Here is a 24,432-nt window from a genome sequence, read left to right as displayed (position 1 = left end):
TGCACATACATGTGTACAAGTGGCAGCGTCTCGCAGCGGCCCCAGAAACAACCGAGCGCGCTATGCTCAAATCAGCCATCAGCCGTTGGCTGACAGAACAGCTCTGACGAGTTATTTTCGGCCTCGTGATGCCATTTGTCCGGAGAAGAGAGCAATCTTTTAGCTGACCGACAATTTGATGTGAACTGCAGGCCACATGGTGTGCCATAATATTTGGCCCGTGTGTTCTCGGTAGCTACGACCATTGATCGGCAGCGTTGGCTGACCATGCTCAGTAAGTGTAGCAGGGACCCTTTAAATTGTAAGTGGGGCTTTGCGACAGAGCACATTTCTCCTAAACAGGTGTTTTCACGGCTTAACACCCGCACACTGCAGTGAAACACCATCTTTACAGGTGATTATTTACATGCTGATTGATAGACACCTAATCATTCATTGTGAATACTTGGAAATTTTCAATAATTCAAATCAGGATCGAAACGAATTCGAATACTCTACTATTCATTCGAATATTCACACAAGCCTAGTCATTTAACTTGATCGAGCTGCATACTGTTGCAGAATATCACTTTGCTGGGGACACTACCATGTGAACAATCGTTTTGTGTGCCGTGTCTTGTTCAATACATTATTCCACAGACATACATGTACTAGGAAAAAGAGCAAAATCAAGTGGGCTGCTGTCATGATAACTTCAGAGCTAAATGTGTGCTTTAAATAGAGGCAAGCCAACACAATAAAAAAGGGCGGTCACTGGGAAGACAAAGAATGTGATTACCTGCTGTCTTGGTGAAGCGACCCTCTGGAGCTCAAGTGCACTGCGGCAAATGTCTGCGATGCATCTGCATGCAAAAGACAAGTGTAGAGGCTGGCTGGCAATATAAATTCTTCATAAAATATTTCTTTCACTTATCCAAAGTCCAACCCACAAATCTGACCAAGCTGACTCCTGAATGAACAGTTAGTTTGTCAGTCGGTTGGGCTGCACGGTGGAAAACTTGGGCACACTACACGAAAACACTACGGAAAAAGGAACACAAGAACTACCAAAGACAAACAACTGAACTTTATTTTTCAATACCAATGTACATACTGCAAATATAGAAACAGAAAACCCCAATTCACTGGGCCGGCTGTTCTTTCTGACTTCATTTTCCTTTTACCTGTGCTAGTCAAGCCCGAGGGCCCAAGCTACCCTGCCCCTCATCGTCATCACACTCGGCCATGACTGCAAATAAGCGAGCCACGAACATCTCTGGTGGTCAATGCTGGCTGTGGTGCCGTGGTGAGTCGATACAACCCTGGAGTTCCGCTGAGTGCTTTGCCGGTGACACCTGTGGTGGTCGACGCTGCCTAGAAATTGGTGGTCTGTTCTGGACACATTGCGATTTGGTTTCGACAGACAGAAGTGTGTCTGGAGGATGAAACTTGCTCCACCACTGTGGTTCGGTTTTGGTTACGCATGAACTTTTTTTGCAGCTAGCAACCACATATTTGCTGGTGGGCCTTGGCTGTATCGTGAAGTAAGCGCTAGATGCAGCATGCAAGGAGAAAGTGTACGCTTCTTCAGGATAAAAAAATGTTGTGTCAATGGGCTCTGTGTTGAACGGCAGAGCAACTTGTATGCGCTTGTCCTCAAGAACCTTGTCCCTAAACATGAGATAATTGAGGTTGCATTTGGTCAACCAATGCTCTTGAATGAGCAGAAGCGGCTGCAATGGGTCTGCAAGCACAGTGATCTGCTCTTCTGGCACCCTTGCGAAGGGTGTGCGGTACCCAGGAGGTACTGGCACTAGTGCGAAGCTGGCGGCGATCTGTAATATTGTCGAGGAATTCGAGATCTTTGGCTAGGTATACTATGTATTGCGTGGTTTTCTGTGCAGGAGCTGCAGGCTACAAATGGAAATTAAGGTTTCATGCTTCTCAGCAGTGTGATCACTGTGAAAAAGGCTGGTTGATGCAGGACAAAGCTACACCGCCTGACCTTTCCATCAAGGTGCTGCCGGAGACCCATGGACAACAAGGGTGGTGCGAGCTAACAGGCCATAGCTGGTCCATCGAGTTGGTACACATCGCAACTCCCATCTTTCGCGGAACGGTGGTCGTGTCAATGTGGAACCCGACTGAGAACAACAATAAAGCTGCGACCCAGGAAAATTGCTTTCATACTTGTGCCACGACTAAGCAGCAGCCTCTTCTGTGACTAGCAGGCCTCACGAGCTCCAAAACTGTTGATAATCGCCACTCAATTGTAGGGGTCATCCTGAAATTTGAGGTAGTGGCATGTGAGGGGTCGCTACTCAGCTGCCAGCCCATAAAGAGGTCACATGCTACGTGAAGCCAGCAGGCAGAAAGAGTGCTTCACACTCGACATCATGACTATGAGCAGCACTGACGAATATAACAGGGACACAGAAATGAAGTGTCGTTTCATTTACCTACACATCGTTGATCCTGTGCCTGAGATGTGAATTCTCTGCACAAATGGAAATGTGCTGGCCAGAAAAATAATGGAAATAAATTAAAAGAAAAGGAGCATTGCTCATGCACCTACAGTAGACTTAAATTTTTAATTTTGGTTGCTTCGCAATGTTGTCTATATATCCCAAAGCCACTGAATTCAAGTTGCTCCATTATGTCAGTTTTGTAATGAAAATACACGAAAAGTGCTTCAACATAAAGTCGAACACCGTAATATCGAAACTACATATATCGAATTTTCGAATATATCGAACTCGCAAGTTATCCCCTTGAAATTCTATTGTAAAAGTATAGAAATTTGCACACTTATATCGAACGGTAGTTTTACCCGCCTTCGGATATATCGAACGCCGTGCAAGCTGGCAGGTGCACTTCAGCACTTGATTTCCCCCCCCCCTCCCCCATCACCGCGGCAGTGCAGCTTCGCACACAAGTTGGAAGGCGCGCTTTTAGCCCTCGCAGCAGCACCCAGCGACCTCTGCCAGCGCGGCACCACGTCTTCACCAAAACTCAAAACGCTCAAAAAAGATAAGGGTGAGAGCGCTCGGACTGCGCAATCTCTGCCTTGCGGAACGGCTTTTTTTGTTTTTGTTTTTTTCCACTCTCTCTCATGCTCTCTCCGCATACACGTTGGCTCTGAGAACAAGAACGAAGTATCCGATGTCCTCCTCCTTTTGCCTTTTATTTTTTGTTGCTGTCTTGCAAGGTTTGATCAGCCAACCACAGCTCACGCCTTTTGCTGTTGCCCTCGCAAGTAGCCCTCGCCTCTAAAGCGCTTTGTTGCTTTCGAGCTGTCACTACGCCTACGTACCACCGCATGTGCAGCATTCCTCTTTTGCATGCGTGATGTGCAAAGCTGCTGTGGACTCCCTGAATTGTCGACTTCTTGTGTACCTGTGGCCAGCGTCAAAAAGCGCAAGATTCTTGACTGCGATGAACTTAAAGGCTATTCAGAGTGATAAGGCAGGCGAGAAATGTTCGAAATACCGTAAACGACTTCGGGATACCACGGAGCACTCTGTGTACCTTGTTGAAAAACAAGGCAGATATCAAGGCAAAGGCGGAGAAGCAGCAAACGTCGAAAGCCTGTAACAGAATAGAAAGTTGGGCGAGTTGGTGTGTATTCATATTAAAAGAAAAGCAGCGCACAAAAAGACGGAGACAAAGAAGAGGACCACACACAGCGCTGCACTCACAACTGAAAGTTTAATCCGAGCAACAAGAATTTAAAAAGAAAAGCCGCGCATGACAAGTGAGGTACAACGAGATTAAATGATACGCTCATCAATAAAAGTGAACTCTTTTTTGTGCAATGTAACCGAGGTCTGGCACGTTGGCACGTGTGGGTGCACACACGTGTGGGTGCACACGTGTGGGGCAGGTGGCACGTGTGGGTGCACACCTGATCTGTCTAATACTGTTATTATTTTTAACCACCACGATCAATTCACCCATGAGGTGTCTGAAGTCTATCATATTAACAAGTCACGTGATGCTTGCGTAAGCCAGACCTCGGTTACATTGCACAAAAAAGAGTTCACTTTTATGGATGAGCGTATCATTTAATCTCGTTGTACCTCACTTGTCATGCGCGGCTTTTCTTTTTAAATTCTTGCTGCTCGGATTAAACTTTCAGTTGTGAGTGCAGCGCTGTGTGTGGTCCTCTTCTTTGTCTCCGTCTTTTTGTGCGCCGCTTTTCTTTTAATATGAAGCCTGTCATGTGCGTACTTATGCCCATGGGAATGTAGAAAAGGCACTCTACGTCTGGTCTTTAGAAGTGCGCGCGAAGAACATTCCGGTGGATGGCTCGATGCGGATCGCCAAGGTCAAATGGCTTGTCGCTGTACATGGTGAATAATTCCGCTGACAACAGCGGGTGGCTTCACCGATTTAAGCAGCGCTACAACATCGTTGGCAAAGCCATTTCTGGCGAAAGCGAAGCTGTCAGCAGCCAGGACATCCAGCGGTGGATGACGAAGGAGTGGCCAGAAATCTCCCCGAACTTTTCTTCGACGGAGATTTTAAATGCCTGGCGAGATGTGAAGATGGACACAGTGGTCAACTGCTTCCGCAAAGTAGGCTTCGAGACGGCAAAACTTGCGGAAACCGATGAAGACGACACGTTTCGCGAGCTGTGATAAGATCAAGACTAGGGTCCTCAACATTTCAAAAACGAAGAAGCAGGCCAAGGTGACAGATTTTTTTTTTCACGCAAATAAATGATTCTGTTGCAGCGTGTGTGCGGAATCAGTTGTCATTCTTGAATGCACCTATTGTAGGTGATGATCCGCTACAGGTAAGCTCTTGGAGCCTCTATTTTTTCATAACGAATTTTTCATATATTGAACTGATTCGCGATCCCGTTCGAGTTCGATATATCAGTGTTGGACTGTATATGCAAGTGGTGTATGCTGTATAAAGACTAAACAAGAATTTAGGTTTAATGTTACAATGAATTTATTGAAGCGAACTGCACAGGGTGATTCACATGCAACACTTTTTCCGGTTCATCAAATAAACCATTACACATCCACCCACATTAAAGTGAAAATGTGTTCTACACCACACAGTCCATGTGCATCGAGCTGTCGATGAATTCACCCTTGCGCTATCCTAGTGAACCACTAATATCCTGTCAACATAGAAATAAGATCCATACGTCTACAACTGTCGATAACATCTAATCGACATCCCCATAATGTGCCATTCTTACAGTCTAGAGAGCCTACGTATTATTAACCTCGTATGCACTTCTCTCAGACAAAAACTAGACGTAGCAAATGATGTAGCAACATCAAATGCACCCCAGAATTTTCCGTCATCTAAAACAGCATTATATCACGTTTATAATAATAATATATACTGGCATGTAAAATCTAGAAAGGGCTCGAACATAAATGGACATGTTCGTCGAGCTTGCATAATGCACACACTTAGATGCGCAAGGAGATAAAAACGCGAGAACGACCATAAAATTAACAGGTGTCCCGTTAGTGCTGCCAAACATTATAGCGCGAAACCATGCTGCCCGACGGTGCTTTTAAGTGTGAAGAACTTTTGGGGCCTGGGCTCTTGTCGCTTGGCGTAATGCAAGCAAAACCACATAAAAAAACAGGAAAGATGAAGCAAGTGATAAATAGAAAGAGATGGAAAAAGAAAGAAATAGGAAGAAAAGTAGAAAGGGCAAGAGAAATGGATAAAAAATAGAGGAGAAATAAAGACAGAAAAAGCTGAGAAAGAAAAAAGGAAAAGAGGAGGAAAGAAAGCTCAAGAGAAACAAAGCAGACTTATTTCCAACCCCGCACTTCCTTTGGGCTTCCTGCACGTATAGTTTTGTGCGCTAGAGACCTGCGCTCCCACTGCAGTCTGGCTCTTAGCTCGTGTGCTATACTTACAGAAAGCATCAACATTGTGAGGCTGGCCTGAAATATGTCGCCTGGCAGCGATTCGGCCAGCCTCACGACACTGTGATGGTCTAGTGGCTCTCGGCCGCTGATCCGCAGGTCGCAGGTTCGAATCCTGGCTACGGCGGCTGCATTTTCAATGGAGGCGAAAATTCTGTGGGTTCGTGTGCTCACATTGAGACGCAAGTTAAAGAACTTCAGGTGGTCGAAACTTTCGGAGCACTCCACTCCGCGTCTCTCATAATCATGTGGTGGTTTTGGGACATTAAACCCCACACATCAATCGATCCGGCAAGCCTCGTGCCTTTGATCCTTCCTATAAAGTAAAGCTGAGTGGCAATGAGCAAGACTGCCATGGGACCATAGGTCCAACACACTAACTACAAGCGGTGAGCATGCAAAGTGCATGAAAATAGCTTTTAATTACTATATGACAATGTCTAAGCATATCTATTGAATGTCCATTTAGTGTCCATGTGCAACACACTTGCAACCTCAGTCGGCCAAGCTTTTCATAGTTGCGGGTACATCTAATCTTCGTAATTTGGATTTTAATGAATATCTAAGAGACACTTACGATGTCCATAAGAAACATACCACAGATGTCTACAAAATATTTGTGGTTCACTGGGATCAAGCGCTAGCTACCCGGTTAGTTCAGTTGGTAGAGCGACTGCCCCGGAAAGGCATTGGTCCCGGGTTTAAATCCCGAACCAGAACGAATCTTTCGGCAACTAGGAAGCTTTTCTTTCTCAGAAACCCGTATAGATTTCCTTGTGGCTTCAGGCTACACTGAACCCTCGATATAACAAAATAGTGGTTATAACATTATAAATAAATAAATAATAGTATTGTAAGAGGTATAACTTTGTTATAATGAGGTTTGAGTGTACAACCAGGTGGTTGTCTTCTTTCTTGACCTTTCTGCAGAACTCATTTTCAATACGAACACTGCATGCAGCATTGCAACATGAAGTCGAGATTTTGATGAAAGCCGGTCTGATCGGGAAGTAATGTGTAAACTTGTGGAAGGAAGGCGACCATAATAAAAAAAAGAGGTTTCAGTTTCAACTGAACATGGTTCCCAGTCGTCTTTGCAAACGATGAACACTTGAAGCGATCCCGCACGAAGAGGTGATTGAGAACAACAGTGGTGCACTATCTTTGGCTAGTCATGTTTTAGAAGATTGTAATCAAAATTTATTTTTTAAATTATTTTATGATGGGTGTCTCTCTTATAACATTACAGCAAAAAATGTGGCGAAAAAGCTTCAGAAGATCACTCCTGCATGAATTTTTTGTCATGTAGGTCAGACGGACATGCCCCTCTGGTTAGGCCCACAAAATCGCACTGGTGCAAACACTGTACATTACAGCGATAGCATGCTTCTCTGCCGCAGCTAGTGCAGCCAGGCACATCAGCACGAATGACGAACACCACTGCCCACATGAGCTGCCTCATCACAAATGTAATAACAGCTTTCCCATCCCTCACCTGACGTTGTTGCAAAGAGTGCTCACAATGCGAGTCAGTTGAAGGATAGTGAGCGTGTCAGCGCGACCTTCCAAAGGCATCAGGCAGCCGTGGAAATAGTGCAGGAAGTGCTTCAGAGCACCAACAAAGGCCTGCCATGTCAGGCCTGCAACACGAACGAGAAGACATGATCAGACTAGAGTGCTGGTTGGTACATGGAACCACCCGTCAATGGCAGAGGCGAACCTGGCTTACAACCAAGGCAGCACATGTACACTCGTGGGACACGAACATATGTTGTGGAGAAGACAACATGGCATAGGAGCACTATCAGAGACACACGTCACCTTCTCTGTTGATGCATAGGACATGTGCTCCTCGCTCAGTTCACTGCACAGAAATGTTAAAGGGGCAGTAAGCAACCCCAAAAACTGTTATGAAGAGAATTATGTGCACTTTTGCTCTGTGAACATGCTGCCGCAAGAATTTTGCAAATACGTGCTATAATTAAGAAGTTACAAATAGGGCTTAAAACATCGGTTGCAGCTGGTTTCAAATTTTCACGCAGTCACCCTTTTCCCTCACAGGGAAGGAAAGGCGTAGCCCATTGTTGTGACTGGTTTAGACAAATTGACAAGCTGCGTGCTACATCAAGTGGCCGATTGGCGACTGTGCATCACTGCACATGAAAGGAGAGTTGGTCAGGCATAGGAAACAAGCGCAAGAATTATTTGTTTTTCGAAATGGAGGCTCTGCATGGCATGCAGCGCTATAATATTCGAAAAACATGATTGCGACGGTCTCTTCTAGAAATTGCAGAGTTTCTTTGGGAGGGTGTAAAGAAAAGGTCGGAGCCTGTTGACTGACCCTTTAAACTTATGACCGTTGTTGTCTCTCCCACACCCTTTTGTGAGCCACCTTGTATGGAATGAAGTTTTGGTTTAGTAAGCTAGTGGTTGGTATGCCTTTGACAGGTGGTTCACTCTACTTTTTGTTTTTAATTAGCCATTTTAGCACGGTGGTGGTGCCCTCGAGCGACACTTAAATGGATAGTCATAAAGCTGTGATGTTAATAAACAAAGGGTGCGCAGACGCAGCTCTACAGAGTAGTAAAAAAAATTTATTTAGAAGCCACAGATGCAAATACTTTGCACAAAGAAATAAGATTTGTATTTCTTTGCGTGAAATAGCTGCATATGCGGCTTCTGATGGAACACTAACCGACTAGCCCAACAATGTGTACTTCTGCAAAAGGGTTCCTATGTAGTGAAGTTTCCTTGGGCTAGTGCTGCAACTGACCATATACAAATGTGCTGCCTTCAATTTTGCAAACCACACACACTCAGAAGTCATCCTGTGTGAAAAGGTGATGGAGAACGGCAGCATAGAATGTTGGCGAATTGTGGATTAAATACACGCAGTAAGTTTTACAATAGTGCTACACCACACCCACTTTTGAGTAGTGATTATTGAAAAAGGATTGTTAGCAATAACACAAGCCACGTGCACCTATCCCTATAGGCGTGATTTTTGTAGTGGCGATAGTTACACAAGTAACCAGTATTTGCATGTGAAAATGCAGAACTATTGCAGAAAAGCGCAGCACCAGCTACACAAGACTTGAAACACGTTTTACACGAGAAAAAAGTTATAGAATCGAGGAGCATTCCATTTTCTTCACCCTACACTTCTTTGTCATAATCACTGATTGACCACAATTAACTTACTTATTGGCACACAAAAGAAAAAATGATAGCACAACAGCAAGATCTGCGACAAAGTGACTAACTTTTGGAAGGACGGAGAGCTGAGCTGGTTGGTATGAGATGTGCAAACACCAGAGGACACACTCGAAACGCTGACTAGCAATTGAAAAGAGAAAGTAGGCACACAAACTTATCTGTGTATGCTCAAGCAAGAGGCGATTACGTATCTAGTCTAGCATGCGGTGTGGTCAAAGAGACTGTTCGGGCACTCGAAGCATGAATGTGCTGTTCCTATCATCGATATGCCACTCCTGTACCATCTAATACGTTTGTTTATTCCTGTGTCAATGCAGCATTGTGCATTCATTGAACAATGTCAAGACAGATTAACTATCGATTAACCTGCATAAAGAAGAAATCAAGCGTCTGAATAGCTATCTCTCAAGTAGACCCCTGTACTCATGGCATCCGCCTATTGCATAAGGAATCACCGATAAGTTTCCATGCCTTCTTTCTTTTGTCGCCCATCTCCAGTGGTCAGTTAGTGTCTTGTGGCACTTCTCTCTCATGTCCGTGTTTGCACGCCTTGAGTCATGTTCAACAATCGCATTTGTCAGAGGGACGAGGCATGTGTGTGCTACAGATGTGGATTCGATTAAATAGAAACTGCGATAAAGTTACTCCACTACATCTCACAGAAATTAAAGCGCTTTTAACAGAGACAATATTGGGGAAATAAAAAGCTTGTTACTCAGAAGATTTCAATAAATTGAGGTTTGTAGTATTGAGGTTTCGCTGCATGCTCAAGTTTTTAGAAAAGCATAGCTTTGAATGGGTGCCAGCATGTTGATCTTTGTGCAAAAGTGAATGAGCACAGAGGAGACTTACCAGGCTTTGCATTGCTGGAAGTTAGGTCTTCTAGAAAGCGGATGTCTCTGCCGCATTCCAGAAAGTTGCTCAGTGATGCAGAAAGGGCTTCGGATGAAGTGCCTTTGAGCCTTGCACGCTCCTGGATGCTGAATGTTCGTGGCACCTGGGCAGATTGCGCTGGCGTGAATTGTACTATCATTACTTCAGTGGCAGTATGTAAGTGAAACATTCCACACTGCCTAGAACATGAGAAGATCAAATTGTATCGGTATGTATTCCTCACAACTCTACTGTTTCAACAGAGCAAGTGCACACCACATTTGATTTTCAAACAACCCGACACTAAGTATTCTTTTTGTTGCTCTTGTTCTCTACAGGGAATCTGAAGACATTAATATAGAACATGTCTAAACCATGTAATGACCATATTATTGTATATGCAATGCTCAGAATCAAATTTCTGAATGAAACACTAGCAACTAAGCATTTTTCATATGATAGGATAAGTTCTTAGTTAGAAAAATAGGTCATCAAATTACCTCCTCATGAAATTTTTAGCATAATTTATTTTTGTACTACTATTATTGGCCATGCATGAAACAAAATAAAAGTTAACCAATTTGCATTTACTATGTTTGGGATGGAAAGAACCCATCAAACTCGCCATTGCTCCGCACTTATACAAGTTACATTTTAACATGCACCTTCACGCCCACAGCAACATTCCAAACTCATTGACAACAAGGTTAGTCCTAACCCTACAAGATGGCTCACACTTTAATAATATCTCGGTCCTTCATTAATTGATTATTATTAAACACAAAGCAAACAAGAAAAGCTCATCACACGATTTGATTAAAGATGGGCCAAAGTGTTGCACAAGCTGGTTTTCTTTCCCTGATGCAGGGGCAACTTGCACACGTGTGGCTGCAAAGCAGCAGCAATCTTACTTACACGCATCTGGTGGGCCTATTCGCCTGCACCTTGCAATTCATGTTTAGAGCTGTGTTTGTGCCTACCTCAGAGCGCTGCAGCTGCATGATTGCTGAATGTGTCGTGCACTACTGTTAATCGGTTCCGAGTGACGTGCAACGCTGCTAGGCTCTTCTTCAGCTTTAACTTGAGACACCCACAAGGAAGTGGTGTCTTTCAGTAGGAATAACCTTAACGTGGAATGCCAGGCAAACAACAATGCAGCAAACCCCACCGTGTGAAAGAAAACAGATGCGGGGCTCCGTGGGCTTCATAACGTTAAACCTCCGAGATGCTGATCCCCATGCACTGTGAGAATAGATCTTTGCAAAGCAGGTGGCGCACAAGATGCTCAAGTATTCTTGTCGTGCATGTCACTTCTGTTTTTCATACACTCATAATATCATGCTAGGCAAGCTATGGCATATATAAAGCCAACCACACATTAATGTGAGCACGAACAAGCAAGCCCTTCATCATGACTGACATGACATGCATGTCATGTTTTTTTATACATTATCATCACATTATGGAAATGTTGGAGTTAACAAAGTGGCCTTCATGGCCCAAAGACAATGGTAATAAGCCAGCTCGTTGGGCTGATAACGCGTTGGACGCACGGCAGCAGATGCTGAAAAGCCACTTCCGGCACCGTCGTGTTCAGGCTAAACAAAATACCCAAGAGCACTGGTGATGCAGACAAATCAAAGCGCCCTAATGTGGTCTTGTTGTCAGCACCTGTACCTCTCTGTGCTGTTGATGTTCTATTCGTTCACAAAATTACGTAATCTTTCGCATGGGCGACTCTATGCCACTTCATTGATAAGTCCTATGAAACGGCTCTGTGGTTTTGGCCGCACATTTACCGCACTTCCTTATCCCACTGACATGTGGACAAATGTAATAATAATATCTGGGGCTCCAGATATCAAAATCACGCTATGATTATGAAGGACGCCGTAGTGAAGAGCTCCGTAAATTTTACGTGCACTGACATTGCACAGTACAAGGGCCTCTATCATTTTGCTTCCATAAAAACCACCACGTCCGGGATCGAACCTGCGACCTTTCGGTCAGCAGAAGAGCACCCTAGCCTCCAGTTGTAATGCATGCTCGAACTATGTGTGGCGTAAACGCGTGTGAAATTTGGTGGAATTGGGGAATGTTTGTGTGGGGGCCCGAGGAAGAGAAGGACAGTGACAAGAAGACAAGCCAACGACAAGTGTCACGTGAGGCGGTGGTACAAGAGGGAAAAAGAAAAAAAAAGAAGAGAGGTGCGTGCGGAACGGCAGAGAGCCAAGCTAGACTTCGCCGAAGGACACGCCGTACCAGAGTGCTGTCCTTAGAGGTTTCATGGCTATGCTTACAGAGGGCCTAATGCTCGCCTGGTGGTCCTGACGGTAGCTCCAGCTGGGAAACGCCGGACCAGTGCGCTGTCCGTGGAGCTCCTCCTATCTGTTCCCTGGGGAACGAGGTCCGGGAGCAGAAGTACCTGTCCGGGGCTACCAACACCACGCACGACTCTTGTTACGTCAGCATGTGCTACAGGGACGATGGGTTTCTGATCGCCGCCGCCACCTCAGATGGCTGAAAGCCATCTACAAACGTGAGGCCTGACGGAGGTCTTGTCTCCTGCTGAGACCGCACGCGGGACGTGCCACCTGCGTGCTTGAGCTCGCTACCGACAAAGGTTGTCGCTGTACGTGGACTGTCGCCTCCTCGAGCCGCTGGTTCAACAAACTGTGAGCTATCGTGCTGCCACGTAGATTGGAGAGTAGCCACTCGGACTTGGCTAAGTGGGAATCGGCTAAGTTTTTTCGTTCTGAGAAGTCGAAAGGAATGTAATTGCGGCGAGTACTGATTCCCTGGAATTGAATTGGAATGGAGTGGAGGCGCCCATTTCGCAACACTGCTAGCCCCTGTTCTACCCAGGCTGATGACACGTGAGGAAGCCATGCTCGGTCATTGGCTTCATGCCTATGGCCTAATTAATTGCTGACGTTGTGTTACAATGCCAAACTCACCGAGCCAGGATATAAAGCAATTGACATTAGCCTCTGTAAAAAATCCAAGTTATTTTTTTGTTAATAAAGCCTCGCAAACACGGGGGAGTGGAGGTTACGGAAAAGGCACTTCAGTAAGCGCACAAATTTGATCCCAATCAGAAGAATACAAGAAAGCAGTTCATCCACAGAACCTCACCACCAGGTAGCTCCACCGCAGAAACAATAATGCCTCTCACACTGGCATGCAAAACACCACAGTAAAAAATGCGAGGATACATGACAATCGTGCGTCTGCACAAATGGAACAACTTGTATGGGGGCTCATACTGAATTGCCTGGGAAAAGTAACTCTAATGCAACAAGCTAATGCACATCTCACTAATTTATTCATGATTATACAGTGATACAGTGCTGCCTGGGCCTTTCTTGGCAGTATCAAAATGTTCAAAAGGTGTCCTAAAACATGCAATGAAGAACAGTGAGCCAAAAAAGATGAAGAATAAGTGCCATGAGTAAAGAAGAGGCACCAGACCTGTGCTGAATGCGGAGGAACAGTGGTGGTGCACGAGGAGAGGAAAGTCACCCGAGCGCGCGCACCAGCCCCATAGATGCAAGAGCTGGGTCGGACAAAGCCTCGTGGCACGCGACTCGAGCCGAGAAGAAAAATTCCAGAGGATGAGCTGGCACTGTGCGTTGAGACGCCGAGCCCTGAAAACGTAGGAAACGAGCGTCACTACCGTGACGGAAGCAGCATGACCACCAAATTTTGAGGATGTCGGCACGAAGAGCTCAAGAAGTGGCTGTTGACCTTGGAGATGGTCCCGAGTGAGCCTGCCCGGACTTGCCACATCCTGCTCAGCAGCTCCTGGTGGACTTGCAGCTTCCCCACATCACATTAGGAAGGGAGCAGCCAACACCAGTCAGCCGAGTGGCCGCATCAGCGGGAGAGTCCTTTATGAACGGGGCCTAGCGAGGGGCTGAAAATGGAGACAAGGACTGAGGAACCAACAATCCAGACGAGTGGATCGTCAAGCGGACACACGCCGACGATGATGATGGCGAGGCGGTACCACTTCGTCATAGCTCTGAGGGTGGCATATGAACAGTAAGAATGTCCAATTATTGCGAGAGCGTATGAGAGCAGCCACTGAGACGCCATTTTGGTTAGGGACAGTTTAGGCTTAAGAAATAACTTGTCTTGGATGTCTATCAATTCCGGTTTCGGTGTATAGCCGATTATTGTGTACATGTTTCATTTTGGGGAGAGAATTTTGAGTGTTAAATTACTGTTTGTCGACTAGTTTGGTAACATAAAGAAAGTGTGTCTTGCCACAACTGCACCTCTCTCGTCGTCTCTCTCTCAATCCAACCCTTGGCAAGCACCCCCGAAAAAAATTTGTCAAAATAAGCGCTGAAAGCAGCGTGAAAACTCACTGGATCGTATCGGAAAATGTCTGATGGAACTCCAGCCAGCAGCAGCAGTGCCTTGTGGACCAGTTCCTGGTGTCCCAGCGGGGCAGATGACTGGACTCCAGTCAAGGCAGCCAAGCTGAGCATCCTATGCTGGCACACAGCTTCCCATTCACGCTCTCCAGCCTCAGTCACAAACGGATGCTCCAACAAACTCCTCACACTGTGGGCCATCACAGTGCTTTTAAAGGGCTTCCCATACATTTTGCAGAGAAAATTCTCATTTATCAGGAAAGACTACAATGCAGCACTTTTTAAATATATAACCATGTTTCAAAAAGATTACAGGCAGCTTTACCATTTTCTCTTTAAAAGGGCTCACGGTAAGAATCTGTAGTCAAGGCCCCAGAGCACCCGCAAACCAGACATTACAGCAAAGCATCAGACACAATATTTACAATTGATTCTCGAGGTTAACAAAAAATCTTTCCTCCTCATCTCTACCAATGATGCCATAAGCCAAAATTTCCCAACCATAAACCCCCATTCACTCATGAGCATGGCAAACAGCACAGTTATTGTGGCCGCCACAAAATACCCCCCATGCTCGCACGCACGCTCACACCGAAAGGAAAAAAATGTGCCCTGGGAAGAAAAAAAAAAAGCAAGAAGGAGCACCAGGTCATGACTAGAGGCCGAATTTATAGGCACTAAAAAATCTTGTTCTAGGTGCCAAAAATAGGCAGGCAAATTGTGGTTTTATACCCCCAAAATTATTAACATAGGCACAATAAATTTTTTAAAACTGCATACTTTCAAAAAAATTTATGTGTGACCTCTGTCTACGATAAGAAAGCTAAAGAAATGTTTTAGTTTTGATGGTACTAAGGTGCCAATAGTTCAACATAGCCGTGAAATTTTTTTTCCGGCACGGTTCGCAAAACACGATCTCTCCTTTTATTGCCCAGCATGTTGAGCTAAGTGTCCGTTGTCGAATAAATGTGCTCTTTTGTTCCTTTCTTTTAGGCATAGCTAAGAAGCACAGCACATGAGCAAACAGCCACATCACTTAAAGGGTCTTTTAGCCTCGCATTAACAAGGTTCAATCGCACAGGGTCAATTTCTTCTTTGTCTGTGAACACCTCAAGGGGCCCTCACCAGGTGTGAGCATTTTGAGCATGCAAGAGAAATGCATGCACTGGGCAGTCATGATCTCGTCCGCCAAGATTTGTAACACTTCGCGCCCTGCAGAGAGGTGAAGTGTCAGAATGCCCTTCATGGGATATATAATATTTATGGCGTATAGCAGCCGTAGACGAACTCGATTCCATCTGCACCCATTTTTCGTGGAAGGCTGAGTGTCACTGTCTGTATTCTTAGTTTTTCGATTATACGATGCCCGAATTATGTGACAATATTGTGTGGTCCTGTCAAACTCGTATAATCGAGGTTCCACTGAAGATTTGGCAGCTCAGCAACACGTAAGTGGCAACGACAGTTCACATGAGAAGTGCGAAGTTACCACTTTCTTGAGAGCCCTTTCTTCATACAGACGCCCATACACTCTCTTCGGAGGGCCGTTTCACAACAGATTGCTGTCATCAGATGAAAGCTGACACAAACAGACAACGGCTTTTGAACCGGATGGGTTACATTGCCATACTGCCATAAGTCGGGCGACAGACAATGCACGCGTGATTAACACCGGGGGAGAGCAATTGTGTTTCATGATGCGCACGTGACATAAGCTTCTTTCCTCCTCTGTCATACCTCTAACCCCACCTCACTAGTCGGGACAAAAAAAAAAGGAGCGAGCACTTAAACCGTATAACAAACCTCCATGCAAGTCTGCTCGTACTTGACAGATATGAAAAACTTTTGCAGCGAGGGAGGCGATAACTCTGATGATGTCAATCGAGCATTACATGGAAAAATGCTGGTTCAGTCCCGAGATGGCCTGTGTGGTGTTAGCCTGGCCCAAGCCATCGCAATAGTAGCAGACACAAACAGCTTTAGAGCAGTATGCACTTGCCTTCCAACAGTCTCCCATGTAAAGTGCTTCCTTCTCCCAGCATGCACCACATACTGCCAGTCCTGTTCAGTCATGTGACTTGACTGAGCTTGTTCTGATGGCTCTCTCACAGCTGACAAAGGCTGTGGGAACGGCAAAAGTAGCACAGTGACGTTCACCAGTACTGCTGGAAAAATTTTTCATGCTATGCGCTGACTTTTGTTGTGGAGCTGACAACTGCACTGTGTTCACTTAAACTCAGCCGTGTCACTGCTGTGTCATTTAAACTAACAAATAAAAAAAGAGGCTGTCACAGCAAATTGGTTGTTCAACTGTAGCTGCAGATTCATCCTTTCCTTACATTTGCATGCTCAGCAGCAGAGCGAGTTATTGCTCATACAAAGAGATGCATGAATGTGGCAAGGCAGACTCACCTCAAGCCTTGTTGGGTTCTTGTGAAACTTGCTAAGGACCCTGACAAAAACCAAGCACATCCTGGTTAAATGTACATGACTTGGAAGACATGAGCAGACCTTGAACAGGAATATTACCACATGCATGAGCTTCCAAGAAGAATATGCAAGAATATATACCGATTAAAAGGGAACTCAAGTGGGTCAGAGACGTAGCAGAGAGCCGAGTTGGGACAGGCAATTCATGACATGGCTGTACTGCTATAACCTGGAATCTGAACTTTGCTACCTTCAACGGTACAACGCTATCTAGTGAGGCTAGTGTAGTTATGCTATTCAAGGAATTAGAGGGCGTTGATTGGGATGTATTAGGGCTCAGCGAAGTTAGGAGCTTATACAGTGCTGAAAATTGGACATGTACTAGGCTACCGTGGATTAGTTGAGAGAAGAAAATTAGGGGTAGGGTTTCTTATTTAAAAAAAATATCGCTGGCAACATAGAAAAATACTACAGCATCAGTGAGAAGGTGGTAGACATCATAATTAAGTTTAACAAAAGGTACAATATGAAGATGGTACAGGCCTACGTGCCTACATCTAGCCATGATAATCATTTGGTTGAACGCTTCTATGCAGGCATAACGTCTAAGGTAAAAACACAGTATACTATTCTGACGGGGGACATTGATGCCAAAATTAACAAAAAACAGGCCGAAGACCATGCAGTGGGGGATTATGGCATCGGCTCTAGAAATGACAGAGTGCAGTTATTAGTAGAGTTCACAGAACGTAATAATTTACTGATCTTGAATACCTTCTTCAGAAAATGGGCCAACCGTAAGAGGACGTGATGAAGTCCTAACGGCGAAACTAAACTTGAAAAAGACTTCATTCTGTGAGCGCACCCAGGCATTGTACAGGATAAAGAAGTAGTTGACAATATCCAATGCAGTGACCATACAATAGTTACAGCTTGTAATCACCTAGATTTAAAAACGCAAAAACAAAAGCTGATAGGCAAAAAGTCCATTAATGAAATAGCGGTGAGAGAGAAAGTGCAAGAATTCAGAGTTTCGTTTCAGAATACATACGAGGCACTAAAAGAGGTAACCGATGTTGACAAAATGAACGATAATCTTAGTAGTATCAACAAAGAGTGTGCGATGGAAGTTGGAAGTACAGTCACTAGACAGGACCCTGGCAAACTATCTCAGAAGGTGAAAGATCTTATTAGGAGGCGACAAACCATGAAAGCCTCAAACGCAACTGAAAAAAGAGAGCTAGTAGAGATTTTGAAGTTAATCAATAGGCGTGAGGTAGCCGACGTCAGAAAGTATAACATGGAGAGAATTGAGCAGGCAGTAAAAAGCGGCAAAAGCCTAAAAACTACGAAGGCGAACTTGTGCATATGCGCAAATTGGGTGTGTGCATTAAGGAACCAAGAAGGCAATGACATAACCAATATGAATAGGATAGTCGAGGTAGCACACAAGTTCTACAGAGAGCTGTACAGAAGCCAAAACAACCAAGATGATTTTGTGAGAAACAATAACATTCCAGAGGAATTTGACAACCTACCAGTAACTTATTTTACTTTTTTTCAATCTCAAATGCGGTTAGCCTTACTGGTTAGCCCTACAGGGTGGGACCGTTTGCAATACAAAAAAAAAATAGATGCAAACAGCATAAGAATATATATAAACAACATAGCACGAATAGCAAAATGCAAACTAAAAAACAAAAAAACACACATGCATACACAGCACGTAAAAAAATTATACAAAACAACAGCACTGCCAGTAATACATAATAAGAATTTTGATATTAAACACCCAATGACTGCAGTTTTTCGTCAAAACTCCTGAGCCAAATCACACCATTAAATATTCACGGGCTTAGTGTATTCCAGTCTTCAATCATTTTCACCAAGAAAGAATGCTTGCAGACATCATCTCTAGATACATAGGGTCACACAACGTATGGGTGAGAGGATCGAGCTGATACTCTGCCTGGAGGTCGCAAGTAGATTCTGGGATCGATGTTTAGCATACCATGATACAGTTGATTAAAAAATTTTAGTCTGGCTATTTTTCTGCGTGAAGATGAACTTGGAACATCTGCCTTGTTAATCAATTCAGTGACCGATTCAGTTCTTTTGCACTTGAAAAAAATAAAGCGTGCTGCAAGACACTGCACTCGTTCGATCTAATTTATTAGAGTTAATTGGTACGGGTTCCACACTATACCCGCGCACTCCAAAGTGGGTCAAACAACCGTAAAGTAAGCTTTAAGCTTTACATCAGGAGATGCCTGTATTAATTTGCGTCACAGCATTCCCAGCTTTCGCTGAGCTAATCCACAAATGTTGAATGTGGCAGCATGCTCACTTCGACTTAAGTTATGCATGATAGTCACACTTAAGTACTTCATCTTCATTGCTTGTTAAGTTTTCGTACTCCCAATTGTGTAGGTAAATTGTGACAGTGATTGCTTTGTTGTAATACTCATGCATACTAATTTTTCAAAGTTAATTTGCATGACATATGTTACAGTCGACAAACAGTGACAAACAGTCGTCTGAAAGAGGCTAGCTTCAATTTGTGGATCTACATGAGCAGCAATGTTATTGCCATAAAGCAAAAATAACAGGGGTCTTATCACAGAACCTTGGGGCACCCCAGAAGTGAGAGGCAAGCAAGCTGAGTATTTGTCGGTGATTTCCACAAATTGACACCTATTACACAAATACGCCTCTATATATTTTATAACCATGGGGCATATGCCATATTTTTTCAGTTTTCGTATTAGTTTCACGTGGCAGACTTTATCAAACGCCTTAGAAAAATCTAAGGCAATCATAACAACTTGTTCTTTCTGGTTTATAGCATTTGCGAAATACTGTATTGTCTCAAAAAGTTGTGTAACTGTTGATAAGCATTTACGAAAACCATGTTGCTTGGAATCAAAAAGATTTCCTTCTGCCTACTGGACCAAATATTTGCTAATTAGACGTTGAAGTAGCTTACATGCAGTGCATGTTATAGAGAGGATGATAATCATTAACTTAGAACCATACAATTGGAACGACCCGTAATGACTGGGTCTGTAAGGAAAGCCATAAAAGGAATGCAAAAACGCAAAGCTGCTGGTCAGCATAAGGTAACAACGGACCGCCCGAACAATGGCGGAGAAATTGTATTAAAAAAAACTGGCCACCTCATATACAAAGTGTCTCTTGACGAAAAGGGTAGCAGAATCTTGGAAGAATGCCAACATCATTTTAATCCATAAGAAAAGAGCCGTCAAGGACTTGAAAAATTGAAGGCTGATCAGCTTATTGTCCATTCTCTACAAACTATATACAAAAATAATAGCTATGATAAAATCTCGATACGATTACGATTAATGCAAATTTCGCGATGATACAAATTTTACGGTTCCTTCGGATAGACTACATTATACAAAATACGCCATAATTCGGTGCATTACGAATGGGTTCCCCAGCCACTGCGGATACTACAAACGTGCGATCGACCGTTTCACGCGAATGGTGCAACGCAGCATAACTAAGAAGCATTCCCCCGCTTCGCCGCCTAAGCAGCCGGTAAACCACACCGCGAGGCTGACACAAAAAAATCTGCCCTAGACCAATTTACCTTTTAATAAGTGGAATAATAAAGGTCTTAATAAAGGACCTTTCAATAAAGTTCTTGACTGACTGAGACCAATTTTTCAGGAACGCGATAGCAGATCGCCTATTTGCTTCACGGCTTCGGCTATACCCACTGCACTAGTTCTCAAACCCCGTGATGTAAACACCAAGCTACAAATTTAACATGGCGGCAAAGGCGTCAGCAGTGGCTTGCGTCAGTGCAATCGCGAACAACCCGCGTAGCACGACAAAGCTCACGGCTTTGACAAGGACGCGTTCATCAAGAGCCTGGTTTGGATTACAATTGCTAGGAACACTGTAAGTAGAAGAAGGTGCAGCAGCAACGAGTCGGCATGCCCTAACGTGTCTCACTCGCTTTTGTACTGCCGACTGAATTTGTCGCCGCCGCTGCCGGTGCATTTGCTCGTGTCATTTCTGCTGGCGTATCTCTTAAATGTTTGTATCATTATAAACTGTTTCTTTTGAGTGGTTTGCATGCATAACTAGAACTCTGTACGACTAGAACTCGGTACGAAATGAGCAAAATTGAATAAATTCTGAAGTGGCGAAAGCTGCGGCAGTAGGCAGAACGAATGTGAACAATATTCGGTGGCCACGGGCGCAGTTTCGCGGCAGCTCTGTTATTTTCGCTTGAATTCTCCCGTGTGACTGATTTTTTTTGAGACGACATTGTAGTGCGTTTTTCCAGCCACTTAAGCGGTGAAGCGAGTAAATTTCCAATAAATTTTGCTGCTTTCCCTCCCTTTGATGCTAAGTGAGAACACGCTTTAAGCACCAGCATCATGAGTGAGGAAACTACGGCTGTTTATTGAGAGGCGGTGAAGGCAGGAAAGTTCAAAAGATGATCATGGACTTTCTTTGAGCAAGTAGTAGTTGACCCCAATAATGTTCCTGTTCATCTTCATGATCAGCTTTAACCCTTTCAGACGCTTGGTACACAATTGAGTAGATCAGTTGTTTTAGCTAGTTGTGTCAACTAGGGGCTAGAAGAGCGCAAGATACAACGTACCCCCTTCCTAATAAACTTGTTTTCATTTAACTTCAGTTTTGACCGTACTGTTGCATATAATCACTTTTCTGAAGGCACTACCATAGACGACGAGTTGTTCGACCTGGCGCTTCCCTGGAGCCATGTCGAAATATATTTTTTTTTGCTTTTCTCAAAATCAACGAAACCAGAAACCTATTTGCAATATATTTCTAGTCTTAAATTTGATTCTATATGTGCAAAAACCAAACATGAATGTCTTCAGGATAAGTAGATATTTAATGAAAGCTTAATTTCAGCTGACTGCTATAAAATGCATGAATCAATCTATTATAAAATAATTGTTGTTGCAATAGAATATAGAGGGCCTTGAAATCATGCTGTGACAATTTGATGCATTTATGGGCAGTTCTTTATAGGTGGCGTCTAAAACGGTTAACTGCTTTTTGGTTCATACGAATTCGAGATGATACGAATATTTTGCGTGCTTCCTTCGAATTCGTATCATTGAAATTCTACAATAATAGAAATAAGGCGACATTAAAGTTCAATCAACAAAAGTACGAAGTAGAATTTCATACTGGCTACTCCACAATAGACCATATTCGTACTATCAGTCAGGTAATAGAGAAATGCGTGGAATACAACCAACCCCCATACATAGCCATCATAGATTACGAGAAGGTGTTCGACTCAATTGAGACATCAGCAGTAATGCAGGCACTATGAAATCAGGAATCAGGCCATCGAAGAACCCTACATAAACATACTGGAAGAAATCTACAGTGGATCCACAGCCACTATAGTTCTCTATAAAGAAAGCGACAGAATCCCAATGAAGAGAAATGTAAGGCATCTTTCGAATGCTATTCACCGTGAGCTAACAGGAAGTTTTCAGGACCCTTGATTGGGAAGAGTTAGGGATATGAGGTAATAGAGAGTATCTAGTAACCTGCGATTCGCTGATGACATTGCTTTGATAAGTAACTAAGGGGAAGAATTACAGCTCATGATTACTGAACTGGACATGGAAAGCAGAAAAATAGTTCTGAAAATTAATCTGCACAAAACTAAAGTAATATGCGACAGTCTCGGCAGAAAGCAGCACTTTGCAATATGTGGAGAGACGCCAGAAGGTGTAAAGGAATATGTCTACTTAGAATGATAGTAACCACGGAGCCGAACCATGAGAGTAAAATAACTAGAAGAATAAGGATGAAGTAGATCACATTTGACAATCATTCTCAAATCATGAATGGTAATATGTCAAGAGGAAGGTATATAACAGCTGCATCTTGCCGCTACTTACCTACAAAGGAGAAACCTGGAGGCTTACAAAAAGGGTTCAGCCTAAATTGAGGATGACACAGTGAGCGATGGAAAGGAAAATGACAGGTGTAACCTCAAGGGACAAGAAGAGAGCAGAGTGGGTCAGGGAACGAACCAGGGTAGAATATCATGTAGTTGAAATCAAGAAGAAGAAATGGACACGGGCCAGGCATGTAGCACGTGGGCAGGATAACGGCTGGTCATTAAGGGTAACCTACTGGATTCCCAGAGAAGGCAAACGAATCAAGGGGACACAGAAAGCTAGGTGGGCCAATGGGAATGAAAAGGTCGCATATATAACATGGCAACAAAAAGCACATTCATTTCTCATTGGCAAGAAATTTATCATTAGCACCTATCTTCCCATTTCGTCATACGACAGCTGCCACCTTGAAATTCCATTGACGTCAGTGGTTCATAAAATATTTTCTTTTTTAAAACAAAACAAAAAATTATAAAATTTGCCATATGAAAAAAACATTGTTTTCTTTTGATTTAAGTATAAAAGTGATTTTCATTTGTACCACTACATGGTGCTAATTGCATCTCAATGTGGAAAAAAATTTACGATATTATAGAATTTGTTATTTTTTTCGTAAAAATTAGCAGCTTCAAAGGTCTAAAAATATTTTTTCCTTAAAATTTACCTTCTGTGAAGTAAGCATTCACTACTCATATATTCATATAGAGTGCAGTATTGCAATAGAAAAAAAGCAAACATGACACATTTTGGCTAAATTCTTGGAGGCGTATGTGCAGAAAAATTGCACTAATATTACTGCCCTTCAAACAACTTACATAAGAACCCTCACTAACATGCAGATCAAATTTTGTATAGAAAGAAGGATCAAATAAATTTTTACACAAATGACCCCCAAAACCCATTCCAGGAAGTTCAGAAGACCAAAAAATGTTTTCTCGTTGAAATATTCTACCTTTTCACTGTTTTCAATGCAGCACTATTTTTCAAATACATTTGAGATGGTCGCCAAAATGAAACACCTGGCATGGAACAACCCACCTAGATCCGGCAGGCTCTTGTGTGGTCCCAGCAGTATGGGACATTTTTTAGCTATAGGTGACAGAATGTTGCTAGAAAAAACAAACTGTGAAATGCTTCTGTTACATGTATGATTCTTTTCTTTGTTTCCCACACAAGTGTTTGTCGGAAGCTAGAAACAGAGAAAAAGATCACAGCATAACGATAAAGTGAAGTATGATGAGTGGGTGAAGCAGTGGGATTGCATGTAAAGTGACAAGCGGTGTACAGTTATATACATTGCTTACTGGTCATAACTTGTATGTTCTGTTGTTGTGAATTTCGTTTCGCCTTCGTTATTACTGCTTTGTGGTATCAGATCAAGCCTGAAGTTGGCAAAGACAAGGTCTGTGCACGTTTCCCTCGTGGCTTCCACATAAAATACATTGTATAGCATAAAGGGACATTATATACTCACTGTCTGTGATAATCATCAGGTACCTGGCACATGCTGTGATGGCAGAAAGAGGATGTGTGGTCTGGAATGCGCTTGACCCAAAGGAGCTTTGCCCCTAAAAAGCTTGGCAATGTTCACGCCAGCACACCAAGGACTCAAATTCACTGTTGAGATGGCATGCAGCAACAGCTTGCAATTCTTGAACTTGCAGCTAATTTCCTGTAGGTCCCATACAGGCCAAGAATATGGAACTAGGAGCA

General features: G+C 43.6%; 1 protein-coding gene across 9 annotated transcripts in view; it reads right to left on the bottom strand.

The window, feature by feature from the left end:
* The window catches only part of Grip163 (gamma-tubulin complex component 6), a 212,119-nt gene that overhangs the window by 175,485 nt on the left and 12,202 nt on the right, over window positions 1-24,432 (bottom strand). For all 9 annotated transcript variants that reach the window (XR_012885949.1, XM_075872979.1, XM_075872981.1 and 6 more), the window contains 6 exons: window positions 16,769-16,808; window positions 16,356-16,477; window positions 14,348-14,546; window positions 9,954-10,098; window positions 7,381-7,525; window positions 779-842 (listed from right to left, as the gene is read on the bottom strand). Coding sequence is in view for 8 of the 9 variants with exons in the window: in XM_075872979.1 (XP_075729094.1) it covers window positions 779-842; window positions 7,381-7,525; window positions 9,954-10,098; window positions 14,348-14,546; window positions 16,356-16,477; window positions 16,769-16,808 (715 nt within the window). In the remaining variant the exon portion in view is untranslated. The remainder of the gene's footprint in view (window positions 1-778; window positions 843-7,380; window positions 7,526-9,953; window positions 10,099-14,347; window positions 14,547-16,355; window positions 16,478-16,768; window positions 16,809-24,432) is intronic.

Source organism: Rhipicephalus microplus, chromosome 9 (assembly GCF_043290135.1).
Source record: "Rhipicephalus microplus isolate Deutch F79 chromosome 9, USDA_Rmic, whole genome shotgun sequence".
Lineage (NCBI taxonomy): Eukaryota > Metazoa > Arthropoda > Arachnida > Ixodida > Ixodidae > Rhipicephalus > Rhipicephalus microplus.
The sequence above is the reverse complement of the archived record's forward strand: the minus strand, read 5'-3'. Positions and strand labels throughout refer to the sequence as shown.